Source organism: Vigna radiata, chromosome 1, assembly GCF_000741045.1.
Source record: "Vigna radiata var. radiata cultivar VC1973A chromosome 1, Vradiata_ver6, whole genome shotgun sequence".
Classification (NCBI taxonomy): Eukaryota; Viridiplantae; Streptophyta; class Magnoliopsida; order Fabales; family Fabaceae; genus Vigna; species Vigna radiata.
In genome coordinates this window covers 35,992,310-36,009,539 of record NC_028351.1, presented here as the reverse complement: position 1 = coordinate 36,009,539, position 17,230 = coordinate 35,992,310, and the positions used below count along the sequence as shown (strand labels likewise).

At 29.2% G+C, this 17,230-nt stretch overlaps 2 protein-coding genes across 2 annotated transcripts; both read left to right on the top strand.

Annotated features, from left to right (window-relative positions):
• The first annotated feature begins 4,450 nt into the window (after positions 1-4,450).
• Positions 4,451-9,681, top strand: LOC106762792 (F-box/FBD/LRR-repeat protein At5g53840-like). Its single transcript, XM_014646863.1, has 3 exons — positions 4,451-5,380; positions 5,488-5,582; positions 9,552-9,681. The coding sequence occupies exons 1-3, from the start codon at positions 4,451-4,453 to the stop codon at positions 9,679-9,681; spliced, it is 1,155 nt and encodes a 384-aa protein (XP_014502349.1).
• A 2,270-nt stretch (positions 9,682-11,951) lies between these two features.
• LOC106762783 (putative F-box/LRR-repeat protein At4g15060) lies at positions 11,952-13,385 on the top strand. The gene is made up of 3 exons (XM_014646851.1): positions 11,952-12,863; positions 12,970-13,029; positions 13,263-13,385. Exons 1-3 carry the CDS (start codon positions 11,952-11,954, stop codon positions 13,383-13,385), a joined length of 1,095 nt encoding a protein of 364 aa, XP_014502337.1.
• The last annotated feature ends 3,845 nt before the right edge of the window (positions 13,386-17,230 follow it).

The window sequence follows — 17,230 nt, the reverse complement described above, 5'->3', positions numbered from 1 at the left end:
TATTGATTAGTTGTTGGAGTCTTGTGAATATGTGACACTAGCACAAAAATGATCTATTACGTAAAGCACTTTACGTCAGCAAAGAGGTTCATACATTCATGTATAATGACATTTTTGTAATAGAAAAAATCTCTTTAACAATTTTTTTTGACAATTTTTTGACAATCCATACGTGACAGTTTGTGATTGGTCTGTTTGAAATATTTTTTTAGAATAAATTCAAACAGACTAATAAAATGACAACACGTGTCTTGTTGTTAAAAAGTTGTTAAAAAAAAGTTGTTAAAATATCATTGTCCTTTTTGTAATAACGTGTTAAAAATCATGTCTCAGTTATTGGAAAACAAATGTAAATATCAAATTTTACATTTTGCTATAAGGGGTCAGATGTAAAACTCCTCGTATATGTAGCTCTGATACTACTTTGATTTTCATTTTCGTCTTTGAACAACCTACAAACATTGGTGAGTGTATTTTTCTTTTCTTCCTCTAATATGAAATCCTCCCTTACTCCCCTCATGTTTCTCTCTCTTTTTCTTCGTTTTCGAACCCCATAGGAAGCCGCCACTAGCACTTTTGAATGTGCACGACGAGTTTTACATTAGAGACGCAAAACTAAGGCTCGCAGCCAAAGCTTGCCGCCACATAGCGTAAATCTACATGTGCTTCTGCACACACATTACCAAAGATGTTCATGGAAGATGGAAATCTCGGTATGTAGGTCATTCAAGGGAATGAAGACATTTTTGTGTCTTAGGAAAGATATGTCGAGGGGATATTAAAAAAGTCTAAAATGAGGAAGTGCAACCTGGTTTCTACCCAATGGAGCCCAACACAAAGCTCCCCCCAAATATGGAGACTGGATTGATATAAGCAAGTATCACAATCTAATTGGAAGCCAATATTTGACAAACACAAGAGTAGATTTCATGCTAAGAGTTGAGATCCACGTTGAAACAAATTTTGAGGTATATATGAGAGGAACAATATCATTTAGGCTCTTTTATAGTAAGACAAATTATTACTCACTTTGTGGGAACTCAGATAGTGATTAATGCAAAGACATTGATGATCAAAGTTTTCTTCATAGGGAGCACGACACTTACAAAGAAACAACTTATTGTGATACTGTCAACCTGTTAGGTCGAATATGTTGTAGCGTCTTGGAGTGTGCATCATGATATTTGGTTTAAAAATCTTCTAAGCACACTAGAGATTAAACAAGAAAAGAAGATTATGATTCGAGTGAACAATAGGTTGACTATTGAACTAGCAAAGAACTCGAACAATCACGAAAGAAGTGAACAGGTTGATCTTTTGGTTTCATTTTATCAAAGAAAAAAAATAAATGAAGGAAGCATGAATTAAAACATATGGGAAGTAGAAAGCAAATTGCTACTATGTTCACGAAGCCGTTCCCTACAATATTGTTTCATGAATACCGACTAATGGGGATGAAGAAAGAAAAAACTTAAATTTATGAAAGAATTTTGTTAGAATAAACTTAAATTTAAGAATTATTAGACAATTATTATGAGTGATAGTGTTAAATGTATAAAGATAACAAAAATAAAAAAGTTAATAACTTATGTTTCGATAGGGTTGAGATTAGTAATTAGAGTTTTCTTTTCCATCATACACATATTTACAAATTATTATAACGAACTTACTATTAAACCTGACTCATTAGTCACCAATAAATGATATTATTCATATTAATTGTCAATCAATAACTATTATTTTCATTAAGGTCTATTAGTAGTTATTATTGTTCAAATTAATTTCCAGACTGATTGATGATTTTCTCTCACTAAATGATTAATAGTCTAATCCTTTGGCTGATCGGATGGTCCTACCGTAGTTATGTTTTTTATAATTATGGTTTTCGTAATAATTGGAGACATTATGACTCTTTCTTGCATGAAACTTTTAGGATTTGTACATTAAGTTGCCCCATTGTTTTATCAAGTTGTTCTTTAATAATTGGCTTCTTGATTGTGTCTAAAGATAAAAGATATTTGTAATTTGGAACTTCTTGCAACTAAGTTAAACTCAAGTCTTGTGTAGACAACTATTTTTATTTCTTGGTAATTATTATAAACGACAAGTGAACTAAATTTTGTTTCTCTCTAACTTCTGATATTATCAGATTACATCTAAAATGTGATTGTTGTCTTGATCTATAGCTTGAATGTTAGGGGATATAATTAACGAAAAATAACTGATGAAGAAAAAATTGCATGAAATATTTTGCCCATTGAATGAATTTACTAACAGTTCATCATTTTCTGATGTTCTGAAGTTTAATCTCACTGAATCTGGGCTATTTTGTGTCCTGCCATGGTTAACAATGGCCATTTTTGCAAACAAGCCACGGACTGTTAATAAAGCTAATGTTGATTAATAATTGCTCTTGATAGAAATTTTTAAATCAAATAACATGGCAGGAGTATTCATTACAGTCCCCCGTATAAACACATTTTTATTGTGAAAATTTTCAACGACTGCATGAAATGGTTCTGAAATATCCTATAGAGAGAGCTTCAGAAGATGGTGGCAAATTGCTTATTATAATCTTCTTTGTCTGTCAACACTTAATTTTGTCTGAATAAATTAATAAAAAAAACATAAAAGAATAATATGGTAGGTAGAAAAAAAAAGAAAAAAAATTTATTTTCTTAAAAAAATACATAATTTTCAAAATTTAATTTATCCCAAACATCTTCACTTTCTCTTTGCTTTTCGTACTTCTCATAATAAGACACATCAGTACAAAATATTCTTGAAATATTAATTTCTACATAAAGAAATGTTTTAATATTATAATAATTTGAATCATGTCACTAATTATAAACAATATTCTTAATGATAATTAGAAATAATATATATTGGTATTATACTATAATTTTTTTAAAAGAAAAAAAATATGATCTTAAAAATGCACAAAATTTCTTACCATAATTATAATCAATATTTTAGATATTATTTGATTTGATTTTTTCAAATCAAGATAATTTATTTCCATTCATCTTCAACTAATTTACAATTAAAGCAATATTATATCATATAAAAAAGTGACAAAAAAAAATAGAAAGAGACACAAAAAAATAATAAAGATAGAAAGAGAGAAAAATGGTATAGAAAAAACAAGGGAATTATGTCAAATGGCAACTATCAAGGAAGAGTTAGGATAGTACAAAAATTGAGAAGGTATGTCATCTCCACACTTTTTTATTCTCATTTAATTGTACTTTGACGTTTTTTTTCAAAGGACATTTTTTCACAATCGTATGTTTTTCAAAATAAAATAAAGGATATAAGTATTTGTGTGACCATCTACGGCCTATTCTTTCCTTTTTTTTTTCCATCATTTTTAAAATAAAAAAAATACAAAATCTTTAAAATAAAAAAATGTCAACATTACTAAATAAATCTTTTTTTTACTAGAACTAAGTGATTTCTAATTTTTCATCATAAATAAAAATACTTAACAAAGTTAGTTCTCGGATTCACTTTTTAAAAATCTAAAACAATCTATAATAATTTTCAAATAAATTTATAAATCTTTACAAACTTTTTTCTAGATAAAGAAATATGTTATCTCTGATTTTTTTTCTCATAAATGAATATTCCGCGGTAAGTAAAATAAATCCTTGTAGTACTCTAATATTATTATTTTCTGGAAAAATTAAATATATTGAAAATCACAGCTAATTTGTAGTTAATCAAAGGTACTGTTTTTAGGGGGTCAGTGTTGATACTTTTCTTACTTTCCTTATTGATACCGAACCTAAAATTTAACTTCTTAGAATATGTTTTTATTTTATGATTTTTTACAGTTTTCTCGTAATAAATTATGGTGATGATTTTCAATTTTTTTTTAAACCTGTTTATTTTTTATCTGTGGTCAGATGCGACAATCTTTTATTAAAATATTTGTTAAATTTTACTCATAATTCCAATATTAGAACTTTACGACTAAATGGGAAAATATTATTTCACGGTTGTTGTTTCATTTTTCATTTAGCTTTTAATCACGAAAAAAATAACATTTTTAAATAATTAGACTATTCAATACACCGTATTTCCACCGATTTTCATAGGCACTTAAGTAGTTCGATCAGTTCTTTTCTTTTTCACCTGAAAAAACTAATCTCATATTGTAGAACAGAATCTAAACAGAAGAGATAATCTCTATAAAAAAACAGAGTGAATTTAACCGAATTAATTATCTCTAAAACAATACTGAGAATCTAAACAGAAGAAACCTCTTTCAAATTACCTTAATATTCTCAATAATCTTATATAAATAGAAAAAACCGCTTTCAGTTTCCTTGAATCTTGGAAAATAGACTGAGTGTACAAAAAGCCTCGCATTTACATAAGTTATTTCATGAATCTAAGACCTTTTTTTTCTTTCCTTTGATTCATGGAAGAAGAAAAAGAAACCATGGTAGAGTTGAAGACACAAACCAACGAGGGACAGAAAACTGGAAGAGAGAGAGAAGAAGAGAGGGACTTGCTCAGTGAGTTGCCTGACAATGTTCTTCTTCACATTATCCATTTCATGAACACAGATGCCGCAGTTCGAACCTCTTTCTTATCGAAAAGATGGAACAATCTTTGGAAATGTCTCACCACTCTCTCTTTCAGACGCCGCCATTTCAAAAAGCTAGTCAACTACAACCAGTTTGTCTACCACGTTGTCTCCCATAGAGACACTACCATTCGTTTGCATAGTCTTGATTTAAACGCATGCATCTCAGCAAAAGAGCTTCTCAACCTTTTCATTCCTGTTCTGCATTCTGTCCCAAATTTGAGAATCTCTGTCGGTCACCTATCTACAAAATTTGCTTATTATTCCATACCTATCGTCTTTTCTTCACCCTCTCTCACATCTCTCACTCTCGTTGTTTCAAACCGTATTATCTTGAAACTTCCTCAATCTCTAGAACTACCTACGCTTAAAACCTTGAGTCTCACTAATGTCTTCTTCACCGCAAGGGACAGTGATGAGTGTGCTGAACCCTTTTCATCCTGTTTTTTGTTGAACAGTTTGGACCTTCTGGGGTGTTCTTTGAGCAACCCTGCCAAAGTCCTCAGCATATCAAATCCCAACCTTTCTCGTTTCACCATGAAAAGGTCCTTCCAAGTGAAGTACAAGATTGTGCTTTCTACTCCGAATCTCACCCATCTAGCTATCAGAAGTAGGCTAACCTTTCACGAGGTCTCCTCCACTTGTGATCTTGCACTTCTTGAAGAAGCCAACATTGAGATCACTATGGGTGCTTCTCATGCAATCGTTCTAAAATTTCTGAAAATGTTATCCTATGCAAAGATATTGATACTCTCTGAGTTTTTCCTTGCAGCAATTCTAAAGGTGAGTTACTTTTGTTCTGTGATTCTTCTCCTCTTGTTTGCATTCTTACGTCAATTTTTTTTTAACATAATCACAGTATCCATTAAATGTTTGCTCTGATTGTGTAGGGTGTGCTAGAAGATGATTTGTTTCAACCCCCGCACTTTGATAGACTACAGACATTGAAGGTTGAAAACTTGCAAGAAACAGAAGTTTTGATGAAGTACATACTTCAGAACTCTCCACTGACCAAAGTTGAGATCATAAGTTTTTGAAAGTTATACCTCGTTACAACCTCTATTCCATATTCTTAGGTAGATAAATACTTTTACAAATTTTAATATTAATTCATTTTGAATATTTTCTTCTTAGTATTTAGTATTTAAGGGAGGTTATTTACAGATAATCCAGGAGAGAAACATGCTAACTCCCTTGGCTCAGATACAAGTTGATTACTGCATATTTCGGAATTAGCGATCTGGTTTTATAAAAGATAAGGCGGCTTAAGGTGGCAATTTTTTTTAGGCTTCTTCATTCTTTAATTTGGACATTAAAGGTGAATGATATGAATAGATTTACGCGAAATTATACTAGTTTCAAAATGAGATGGTAATTTTGGTGTTCTTTACTTTGGATTGCCGGTACAAAGATTATAATATTACTGGATACTATAACAATTTTGATATTTAGTTCAAACTTATGATTTGACACTAATTAATAGGATTAACAAGTATAATTTGTTTTAAATTTAGCTTTTATATATATATATATATATATATATATATATAAACATTTTGTTCATTGATTATATTTGCATGTAGAAACATTTTTCATTGTATCAATTGCAATAAAAAATGAGAATCACTAATGTTGACAGAACCAACTGACATGAATTCATTATGAAATGTAAGCATGAAAATTACATGAAGGTGACATGTATACATTTATTTTCAACGGGTGAGATTTGAACATTAACCTTAATATACATAATAAATCATATATTTATTAAACAAAAAAAGTGTCCATAAGAATTTATGTATACATGAAAAACATAAAACATAAACACACAAAAGTGACTAACTCCGATCCAAAGATTCCTCAAATTGTAAAACACCTATATTAACAATATGTTCATGAAAGACCGTAGGAGTAAAAACTTTATTAAGAGGATATACCATCAAGGAATTTGTCCTTAAATGTTCTATGGAAATTCATCCACCCATTCTTTCTTAACGGATTTGTTGTCACAGTATAACCTAAGCGATCTTTCAATTTCTTTCATAATATGCAATCCTGTGACAAATATCAATCGTATACCTTAATTTGATGGCTCATAGGATGCTACAAAATTTGCAACATGGTGGATAAAGCCATAAGAGTTTACTTGGTATTGGACCAAGAAACCACACCACCAACTAGCATCTTGCAATATTGTGTCTCAGAATGCTTAATGATCTCTAACTGGTTTGACCATATACATATATATATATATATATATATATATATATATATATATACACTTATCCTTACCCCCCAAACTCAATATCCTTGTTCTTACCCTTCAAACTCAATATCCTCAAAGAGAATATATAGATTATTTTCAAACGACAATCGAATTTAAAAACAATCTAAGTTCATTATTTCCAAACGAGCATAATTAACATAATTTGTCCAAATAAATAAATGAAATCAAATTCCGCCTAAATGACAGTACATTTGAAGTGTCTTTTAAATCTAAAATAAAAAGCTAGTACACAATAGTAGTCTAAAACATCCTATGACTTCCATCTCTACTGATTTGTCATCTCTCACATAGATCTATCTTTCAGTATGAGTTGTCTTCTGATAGTTTAGGTAATCTTTTCTTTGAATGCCAAACATGATATTTCATATAATCCTTCTTTATGTGTCCAAATTTATCGCAAAAGAAACATTTATCTGACTTTTTTTTGTTTCTTTTGTGATGGACCTTTAACAACATCATTCTTGGGATGTTGTTAGGTATGTTTACCACTTTATTGTAACGAGAAATCTTTGTGGTGAAGTTTCTTGAATTGCTAAGATTTGAGGATATTGGCATTCTAACTCTCAATGTGTAGACATTTGCATAATTTCTTAGAAGGTCCTCCACCTGCATGCATTAATGCCATATGCTTAAAATATGATTAACATGGCATCAAAGTATATGCATTCTGTATTGTGAGTTGAACTCTTTCAATAATATAATTAAGGTTATAATGTTTCATTAGTTAGTCTTAATTAAGTTGAACCTCACTTATAAATTCAGATTTTGAATATATTAAAACTCTGCATAAAGTGAAATTGAATTGTTCTCTCTTAATTGTGAGTCTCATCTTGAGTGAGTGTGAGCTTTTGGAGCATCTCCAAATGGTGTGGCAACACTGCGTTCCAAGCATCATCCACTCATATCTTTCATCTTCTAGTTTGCATTTAAAGTCTTCAACCACATAACTTCCTCTTTCCTTTCAAGGGTGCTGCAAAACATGAAAAACTGCCTAACACTTATCTCAATTGTGTATGTGGATGGCTCATCCTTATATGATGATGAAATTGTAGTAAAATTGCTTACAAAATCTCGAACCGCAATCTCCTGAGACGTGTAGATCACTATCCTTAAAGACTTATCTTAGGATACAACAAGAACTTCTCGAGATGTATTCGAAGATTACAGAAACTCTGATAGAGTTTATACCCAGGATATAAGAATTAGAAATAATAAAAGATAGAAGAAAACTAAGAATAATTTTTGTTAAGGATGGAAGAGAAAACTTAAATTTTTGTGTATGTATTTTGGAATGAGAAGAGCTCTATTTATAGAGCTAGGTGCAAAAACAACTATTGGCAAAAAATGAAACTTCTCCAAGAATTGGAACGTTGCCAAGAAATGGAACGTTATACTCATCAATGCCCTTCATAAACCTTGGGTAACATTCTTTTGCAATAATAAAGTAATATTATTACAATAGAAATTGCAGACTATTACTCCACTGCTTGGGATATAGTCATTCCTTTGGTGAGCCTTTGTTTGCTGTAATCATTCATTTGCAGCAACGGTTTGGTGGTTGCATCATTATTTCTTGGAGAGTAAAGGGCAAAGAACAATATGAAAAGGTGCCTGTGGTGACTGAAAGATAGATTCAAAACAGAGTAAACTATATTCTGATGCTGAAAAAATAGAATTACTCATACTTTGACTTGTTCTTTTCCATCTCTATGTGTTGCTAAATTTGTAACATGTTTGAGATTTTATCATTGATTTCCACTCTATTAAATTATCATGTTACTCCAATTAATGATGCGTAATCTCAATCATAAATTTTAAATTATAGATTCAAACACACACACTGATTTTTCTCTTTTGTCATGGATTTGATTGATTCTCTCAATGTTGAATTGTTGAGTCTTTGTAAACCTTTTCCTCATCTTCCAAATTACAAAACTAACCTGTTGAATTGCTTGCTACTCATTAATCTAGTCAAAAACAGAATTGAGCTATATGAGTTGTTTAAATCAGAAAAGGCAAATCAGAAAAATAAAGTGAACATGAATTGCATAAAAGGCAATAAATTCGTGCAAATTGACCTTGAGTAGTTGTAATAAGCATAATTAAACTTGTTTGAATGAATTTTCATGAGCCAATTGTGCATTGAATTGAAAATATGCGAATTAGTCATTGTACGAGGCCAATTTTTACATGAAAATTCAGTCATAACTAGTTTTTTGCATTTTTCCTTAATTCTATCTTTGCTTTTGAAATCTATTCTACTACATTTCTTAGGTTCCTTTTGAGTCAGATTTAACAATCTTGAAAATCTTGTCAGGACATTGATACTTCAGTAAGGACAGTCCGTCCCATCATCATTCCATTAGCCATGCCCACCTCAGTAGCCTTCCTAGACCACACCTGGGCAAGAAGAAGATCATGATGATTCTGATGATTATGATGAATATTAGACATTTAGGAACTTTTGAAAACATTGAAGTTAGGTTTTTTTCAAACTTTGTTTTGCCATTAGGAACTTTTTAAGACCATAGAACTTAGAATTATATTTCCAAATATTGAAGTTAGTTTTTTATTTTTAAACTTTGTTGAAGGATTGCATTTGATGAATTGCCTATATGAATTAGATGTTTGAATTGATGTTTGGGACTATTTATTGTTTATTTGCAGGTTTGATTTTGGATATAATGCAAAAAACAATTGCACTGAAAAAATCAATGCACGTTACCGATGGCCTAAAGTCGTCGCTAATGCCATCCAGTTTCGCCTTGCATTACCGAGGGATTTTGCCCTTCGATAATACCGAAGACTTTATGCCTTTCGGTAATACCGAAGACTTTATGCCCTTCGATAATACCGACAACTTTTAGGCCTTCGGTAATGTTTCCGACAACTATATTACCGACGACTTTTTGGCTATCGCAAGGCTGACAGTAAATTGTACTCACCGACAACTATTGGTCATAACCGAGAGATTTAGGTCGTGGGTAAATCCCTTCTTTTTTATAGTGATGGTGAAATAAAAGTGAGAGGTGGTTGATGAATAAAGTATAATTTTTGTCTCCAATGAGTCTCTATATATAGGCTTGATTGGGCTTGGACTTTGAATATTTTGTTGATAAAATCTTTTATCTTATATCTAATATCTTTCAAATATTAATTTAATCATTTTTTGAGAATATTTGATAATATCTTTCCTAGATTCAAAAAGATTTGGCAAATATTATCTTTTGATATTTATTGATATAATTAAATAAGGTAATTATTTAACCATATAAAGTAAAATATCTTAAGATATATTTTCTCTAAAATATCTTTTAAAATATATAACAGATTTAAACTTGTCCAAAATTACATTTCAACCCTTTTTATTTTATTCAAAATTACACAGAAGTCCAAATTTTTCTCTAATTGCACTTTAGCCATCTCTTTATTTTCAAAATTGCGTAGGAGCCTTGGACCATTTTTGACCATTCAATTTCATGCTATCAATTAATAAAATTCTAACTTTAGCTTTATGAATAAACATTAGAACATCTAAAATAATTTATGCAACTAAGAATCACATTTTAAACATGTTTAATTTCTAAACCCAATAAATCCAACCGTCACAAATTCACTTTAAATCAATCATTTAAGTCTAACGTAAAAAAATAAATTTATATTTATTTATTATACTTTTATCTTAAAGATAATATGATTTTCAATATTTACTTTATTTATTAAATATTATAATTGAAAAAAAATTAATGGTAATAATATATTTGTTTTATCTTTTCTGTTACTATTATTATTTTTTATTTTAATATTACAATACTAACTACTTCTTTTAACAAATACCTTATTAAAGCAAATGTTTGAAATATATAAAACGTAATTAATTTTAAACTTAACTGAAAAAAGTTTAAGATATGAAATATAATTAATAATATGAAAGATATGATAATATAAATTTAAATAATTAATCTACAAATAAAACAAATAAAAGTTTTAAAAGTAACGAGATTAAATATTTTAATTAAAATATTTAATAAAAATACACTAACTGAAAATATTCATAAAAAACGTTTAAAAATAAACATATCTAAAATTATTAATTGCAAACAATGTAAATAAAGTTCACCGAATAATAATAACAATAAGTATTTAAATAAGCAAAAGATACTAATTAATTTTTAATTTATGTTTATTTTAGAAGCTAATAAACATTATTATAAATATCAGATCATTTCAATTATAAATATAATTATATTTATTATTTTGATGTACTGAAAATTTAACTATATTTTCTATTTCTATATTTTTAACTATTACCTATTAGTTTAATCTAATAGTTAGGGTTCATTCCATATTTAATATCACAATTATCAATTATCGTATGCTATAAATTTATAAGAAAGAAAAACGAATAAAATAATATGAATTGATACAAATGAAACCATTATATTTTTTTATATTAAAAAGTATTTGCTATAATTATTTGTATTAAAAATTTAAATATTGATAATAAATATTTTATTTTTTAAAAATTAAATTATATTTTAAAACTTAAAAAAACTATTTTTTAAATAATATATTAACACCATTCAACACACCTTATATCTATTTAACAAGGATAATGATATTTAGACAACATTGTTTTTACAACATTTGAACATTCATTATGTCTCTACTCCAAAATAATGTTTATGATTATTATTATTGATTGTGGAGTAATTTTTTACCAATTGACACATAATCAATGTTCAAATATTGTAAAAAAATGTTCTCTAAATATCATTATCCATTTAACAAACATTACATGGTATAAAAAATAAACTTTTGTAGAAAAAGAAATAAAAGGTAAAGAAGAACAATATCAAATATTTGAAAACATTTGTATCTGAAAGTATATAATTTTCTTTCTTCTTTTCAACTACCTTAATATTCTCAATTATCTATTATGAAAAGATAAATCGCTGTCAGATTCCTTGAATCTGGCATTGGTTTAGGGAGGTTATAAATGTTAGCTATTTCATGAATCTAATAACACTTTTTTTCCTTTCAACCATAGAAGAAGAGAAAGAAACCATGGTAGAGTTGAAGAAACAGCAAAGTGAGAAAGAGAGAGAAGATGAGAAAGACTTGATCAGTACGTTGCCCGACGATGTTCTTGTTCACATCATCCATCTTCTGGACATAGCCACCGCAGTTCGAACCTCTTTCTTATCAAAACGATGGATCAACCTTTGGAAATGTCGCACCACTCTCTCTTTCACAAACGGTGATTTCAAAAACAAAGTCAACTACAACCAGTTTGTCCATCACGTTCTCTCCCATAGAGACACTTCCTTTCCTTTGCATCGTCTTGATTTCGACGCATGCGTCGCAGCAAAACTCAACCTTTTCAAGCCTCTTCTGCATTACGTCCCACATTTGAGAATCTATCTCTATCACAAATCTACAAAAGAAGTTCATTATTCCATACCTATCATCTTTTCTTCACCCTCTCTCACATCTCTCACTCTCACTCATTCAAACCTAATTATCTTTAAACTTCCACCATCTCTAGAACTACCTGCGCTCAAAACCTTGAGTCTCACTAATGTCTCCTTCACCGCAAGGGACGATGATGAGTGCGCTGAACCCTTTTCATCCTGTCTCTTGTTGACCAGTTTGGTCCTTATGGGGTGTTCTTTGACCAACCCTGCCAATGTCCTCAGCATATCAAATTCCAACCTTTCTCGTTTAANCATGAANAGGTTCNNCGAAGTGATGANGTACAANATTGTGCTTTCTACTCCGAATCTCACCCATCTAACTATCAGAAGNTGGATGNANATTCATGAGCTCTCCTCCACTTGTGATNTTGCACTTCTTGAAGAAGCNAACATTGAGACCANTANGCGTGCTTCTCATGCAGTCNNTCTAAGATTGCTGNNAATGTTNTCCTATNCNAAGATATTGATACTCTCTNAGTGCATCCTTGCAGCAATTCTAAAGGTGAGTTACTTTTGTTCTGTGTTTTCATCTCCCCTTGTTTGCATTCTCACGTCAATTTTTTTAACATAATCACAGTATCCATTAAATGTTTTCTCTGATTGTGTAGGTTGTGCTAGAAGATGATACGTTTCAATCTCCGAACTTTGTTAGACTACAGACATTGAAGGTTGAAAACTTTCAAGAAAAAGAAATATTGATGAAGTACTTACTAAAGAACTCTCAACTGACGGAAGTTGAGATCATAAATTTTTAAAAGTTATATTTACAACCTCTATTCTGTATTCTTAGGTATATAATACTTGTACAAATTTTAATATTAATTCATTTTATATTTCATTCTTAGTATTTAATGGAGGTTATTTACCATACTAATATCTTAGTTGTTACGTTTAAATGCAGATAATCCAGGAAAGAGATATGGTAACTCCCTTGGCTTGGATACAAGTTGATTATGCCATTAATGCCTTTCAGAAAGGAACTGCATATTTCCGAACTATAGCGATTTGGTTCTATAAAAGATAAATAAGCTTAAAGTGGCAATTTTTTTTTAGGCTTCTTCATTCTTTAATTTGAACAATAAAGGTGAATGATATTTATAGATTTGCACAAAATTATACTAGTTTCAAATGTAAGTTCATAAATTAAAAAATTACTTTAATTTAAAATCAGTTGGTATTTTATTTCCAATTTTTATTATATATGTTTAATCGAAGATTCTATTTGTACTTAAGATTTAATAAAAATAATCACAATAAATTAAAGAATCAAATTATAGTCTGAATTTTTTTTTTAACACTATATACGGGGTTTGCTAACTTGTGTATGCCTGTTTTTTAGTTGGTACATTTTGGCATGTGTACCGGGTTTTAGTAGACAAAAATATCCTAATATATGAAGGATTTTAAGTTTTAAAGTTTTAAGATTAAGGGTATTTTAATAATTTTCATTTTCGAAACTAATAAACAAAAAGAAACTCCCAAACCTTGTTCACCTCCCTCATTCCTCTCAATCTTTTCTCTTTCATGTCTCTCACTCCACCATTTTTTCTGTCCAATTGAAAAAATTATTTTATTATTCATTTCATAATTTTTGTCTTATCTAATTTTATCTAATTTTTACAAGCATAATGACATTCATAGGAATTGGTAATTGGCCTAGAAAAAAATCAGAAACACTAGTTGTTAAACAATTTCTTACAAAAAAAAAATGATTTTATAATGAGTTGTCATTTTATAATTTTTTTCTTATCTAATTTTATTTAATTTTCACAAGCATAATGATGACATTTGAAGAAATTGGTAATTAATCTAGAAGTTTTTTTTTTTTTAGAGATGATGATTCAACATCCGCAAATGATGAAATTAGAGAGGTTAGTAAAGTTGATAAGATTGAAGAGATCTTGAATGAAGCTTTATTTGAAGGCGAATATGTCAATGACTCATCTCTTTATAAAAGTAAATTGTTTAATCGCGAGTGTTTTTTCAGTTGAGACTAGCATAAGGATGACAGAAGAAAATGTTGGAATGAGATAGATGAAAGACAAAGGGTTGAGAGGAATGAGGGAGGTGAGGAAGGCTTTGGGGTTTATTTTTTAGTTTTGAGAATGAAAATTATTAAAATACCCTTAGTCTTAAAACTTAAAACTTAAATCTATGATATATTAGGATATTTTTATCTACTAAAACTCGGTACACATAACTAAAATGTACCAACTAAAAAACAGACGTATACAAGTTAGCAAGTCCATATATATATATATATATATATATATATATATATATATAATATAGAGAAGGAAAAGAACTTTTAGAAAAGAGTTTATAAAGAGATAGAGTATTTTTAATTAATGAATTTTTTTTTATATTTCTAATTATACTTAAAAAAATTTATCATTAAAATAATAAAGTTTCATTATTTTAAAACAATTTTTTTAAATAATAAAACTTTTTTTTAATGATATCTCTAACTATACTTAAATATTTTATCATTAAAATAATAAAGTCTTATTGTTTTAAAATACTGTGATTTCTAAAATATAATTTTCTAAATTACCATATTACCATAAAATGATAATAAAAAAGTTTTATATATAAATTAAATTCTTAATGTCTAACCTAAAAAATAATTTTATATTTATTCATTATACTTTTATCTTAAAGATAATCTGATTTTCAATATTTACTTTATTTACTAAATATTATACTTCAAAAAATTAATGGTAATAATATATTTGTTTTATCTTTTCTGTTACTATTATTATTTTTTATTTTAATATTACAATGCTAACTACTTTTTTAACCAACACAAAATGTTTCAAATATATTTAACGTAATTAATTTTAAACTTAACTGACAATAGTTTAAGATATAAAATATAATTAAAAATATGAAAGATATGATAATATAAATTTAAATAATTAATCTACAAATAAAACAAATAAAAGTTTTAAAAGTAAACAACTCAAAATTATAAAAAATTATGTGTTTAAAATGAATTGATATATTGATTAAAATATTTAATAAAAATATACTAACTGAAAATATTCATAAAACACGTTTAAAAACAAATAAAAGGTAAAGAAGAACAATATCAAATATTTGAAAAAAAAATTGTATCTGAAAGTGTCTTTTTCTTTTTTCTTTTCAACTACCTTAACATTACAATGCTAACTACTCTATTTAACCAACACAAAATGTTTCAAATATATTTAACGTAATTAATTTTAAAATTAACTGGCAATAGTTTAAGATCTAAAATATAAAATTCTTTTCAACTACCTTAATATTCTCAATTATCTATTATGAAAAGATAAGATAAATCGCTGTCAGATTCCTTAAATCTGGCGTTCGATTAGGAAGGTTATAAATGTTAGCTATTTCATGAATCTAACAATTCTTTTCCTTTCAACAATAGAAGAAGAGAAAGAAACCATGGTAGAGTTGAAGACACAAACCAAGAAGAATCAGAAAAGTGAGAAAGAGAGGGAAGATGAAACAGACTTGATAACTGCGTTGTCCGACGATGTTCTTGTTCATATCATCCATTTTCTGGACACATCTACCGCAGTTCGAACCTCTCTCTTATCAAAACGATGGAAGAACCTTTGGAAATCTCTCACCAATCTCTCTTTCAGACGCGGCGATTTCAAAAACCAAGTCAACTACAACCAGTTTGTCCACCACGTTCTCTCCCATAGAGACACTTCCATTCGTTTGCATCGTCTTTATTTCGATGCATGCGTCGCAGCACAAGAGCTTCTCAACCTTTTCATTCCTCTTCTGCATTCTGTCCCACATTTGAGAATCTATCTCTATCACCTATCTGCAAAAACTGTTCATTATTCCATACCTATTGTCTTTTCTTCACCCTCTCTCACATCTCTCACTCTCGCTGTTTCCAAACGTATTATCTTGAAACTTCCACCATCTCTAGAACTACCTGCGCTCAAAACCTTGAGTCTCATTAATGTCGTCTTCACCGCAAGGGACAGTGGTGAGTGTGCTGAACCCTTTTCATCCTGTTTCTTGTTGAAGAGTTTGGAGCTTCTGGGGTGTTCTTTGAGCAACGCTGCCGAAGTCCTCAGCATATCAAATCCCAACCTTTCTTGTTTGACCATGAAAAGGTACTGCGAAGGGATGTACAAGATTGTGCTTTCTACTCCCAATCTCACCCATCTAGCTATCAGAAGTTGTCTAACCTTTCACGAGGTCTCCTCCAGTTGTGATCTTCCACTTCTTCAAGAAATCAACATTGAAGACTTTATACTCGTGAGTTACTTTTGTTCTGTGTTTTCTTCTCCCCTTGTCTGCATTCTTACGTAAACTATTTAAAATAATCACAGTATCCATTAAATGTTTGCTCTGATTGTGTAGGATTGGCCAGAAGAGGATATGTTTCAAAATCCAAGTATTATACTGCCGCCGTGAATGAAAACCCTTGAAAGACTAGAGGATTACACACTTGCCTGTGCTAACATTACATTAGATGACTTAATTAAATAATATGATTTTTTTTATGTGGGTTGTGTTTTTGTGAAGGTTTATGAAGTTCGTCCACATAAATGAACACTGGAGAATTTGACATTTTTGTATTTGGTATTAGTTTATCTTAAAATATGCCATGTTTTCCTTTCTTATTAATTCAACGATTAACTTGCCATGTTACTACCACTGAGAGCATTGTAAGGAAGAAAGGATGGTAATTTGGTGTTCTTTACTTCGAATTGCCGGTACCAAGATTATGTTGAATATTATTAGATACTATAACAATTTTGATAATTATTTCAAACTTATGATTTCACACTAATATATATATATATATATATATATATATATATATATATATATATATATATATATATATATATA

Bases quoted from the DNA above. Each gene is read 5' to 3' on its own strand.
- LOC106762792 (XM_014646863.1), top strand. From the start codon at position 4,451: ATGGTAGAGTTGAAGACACAAACCAACGAGGGACAGAAAACTGGAAGA. The intron at 5,381-5,487 runs GTGAGTTACTTT...CTGATTGTGTAG, and splicing joins TCCTTGCAGCAATTCTAAAG to GGTGTGCTAGAAGATGATTT. The intron at 5,583-9,551 runs GTACATACTTCA...GTTTATTTGCAG, and splicing joins GAAACAGAAGTTTTGATGAA to GTTTGATTTTGGATATAATG.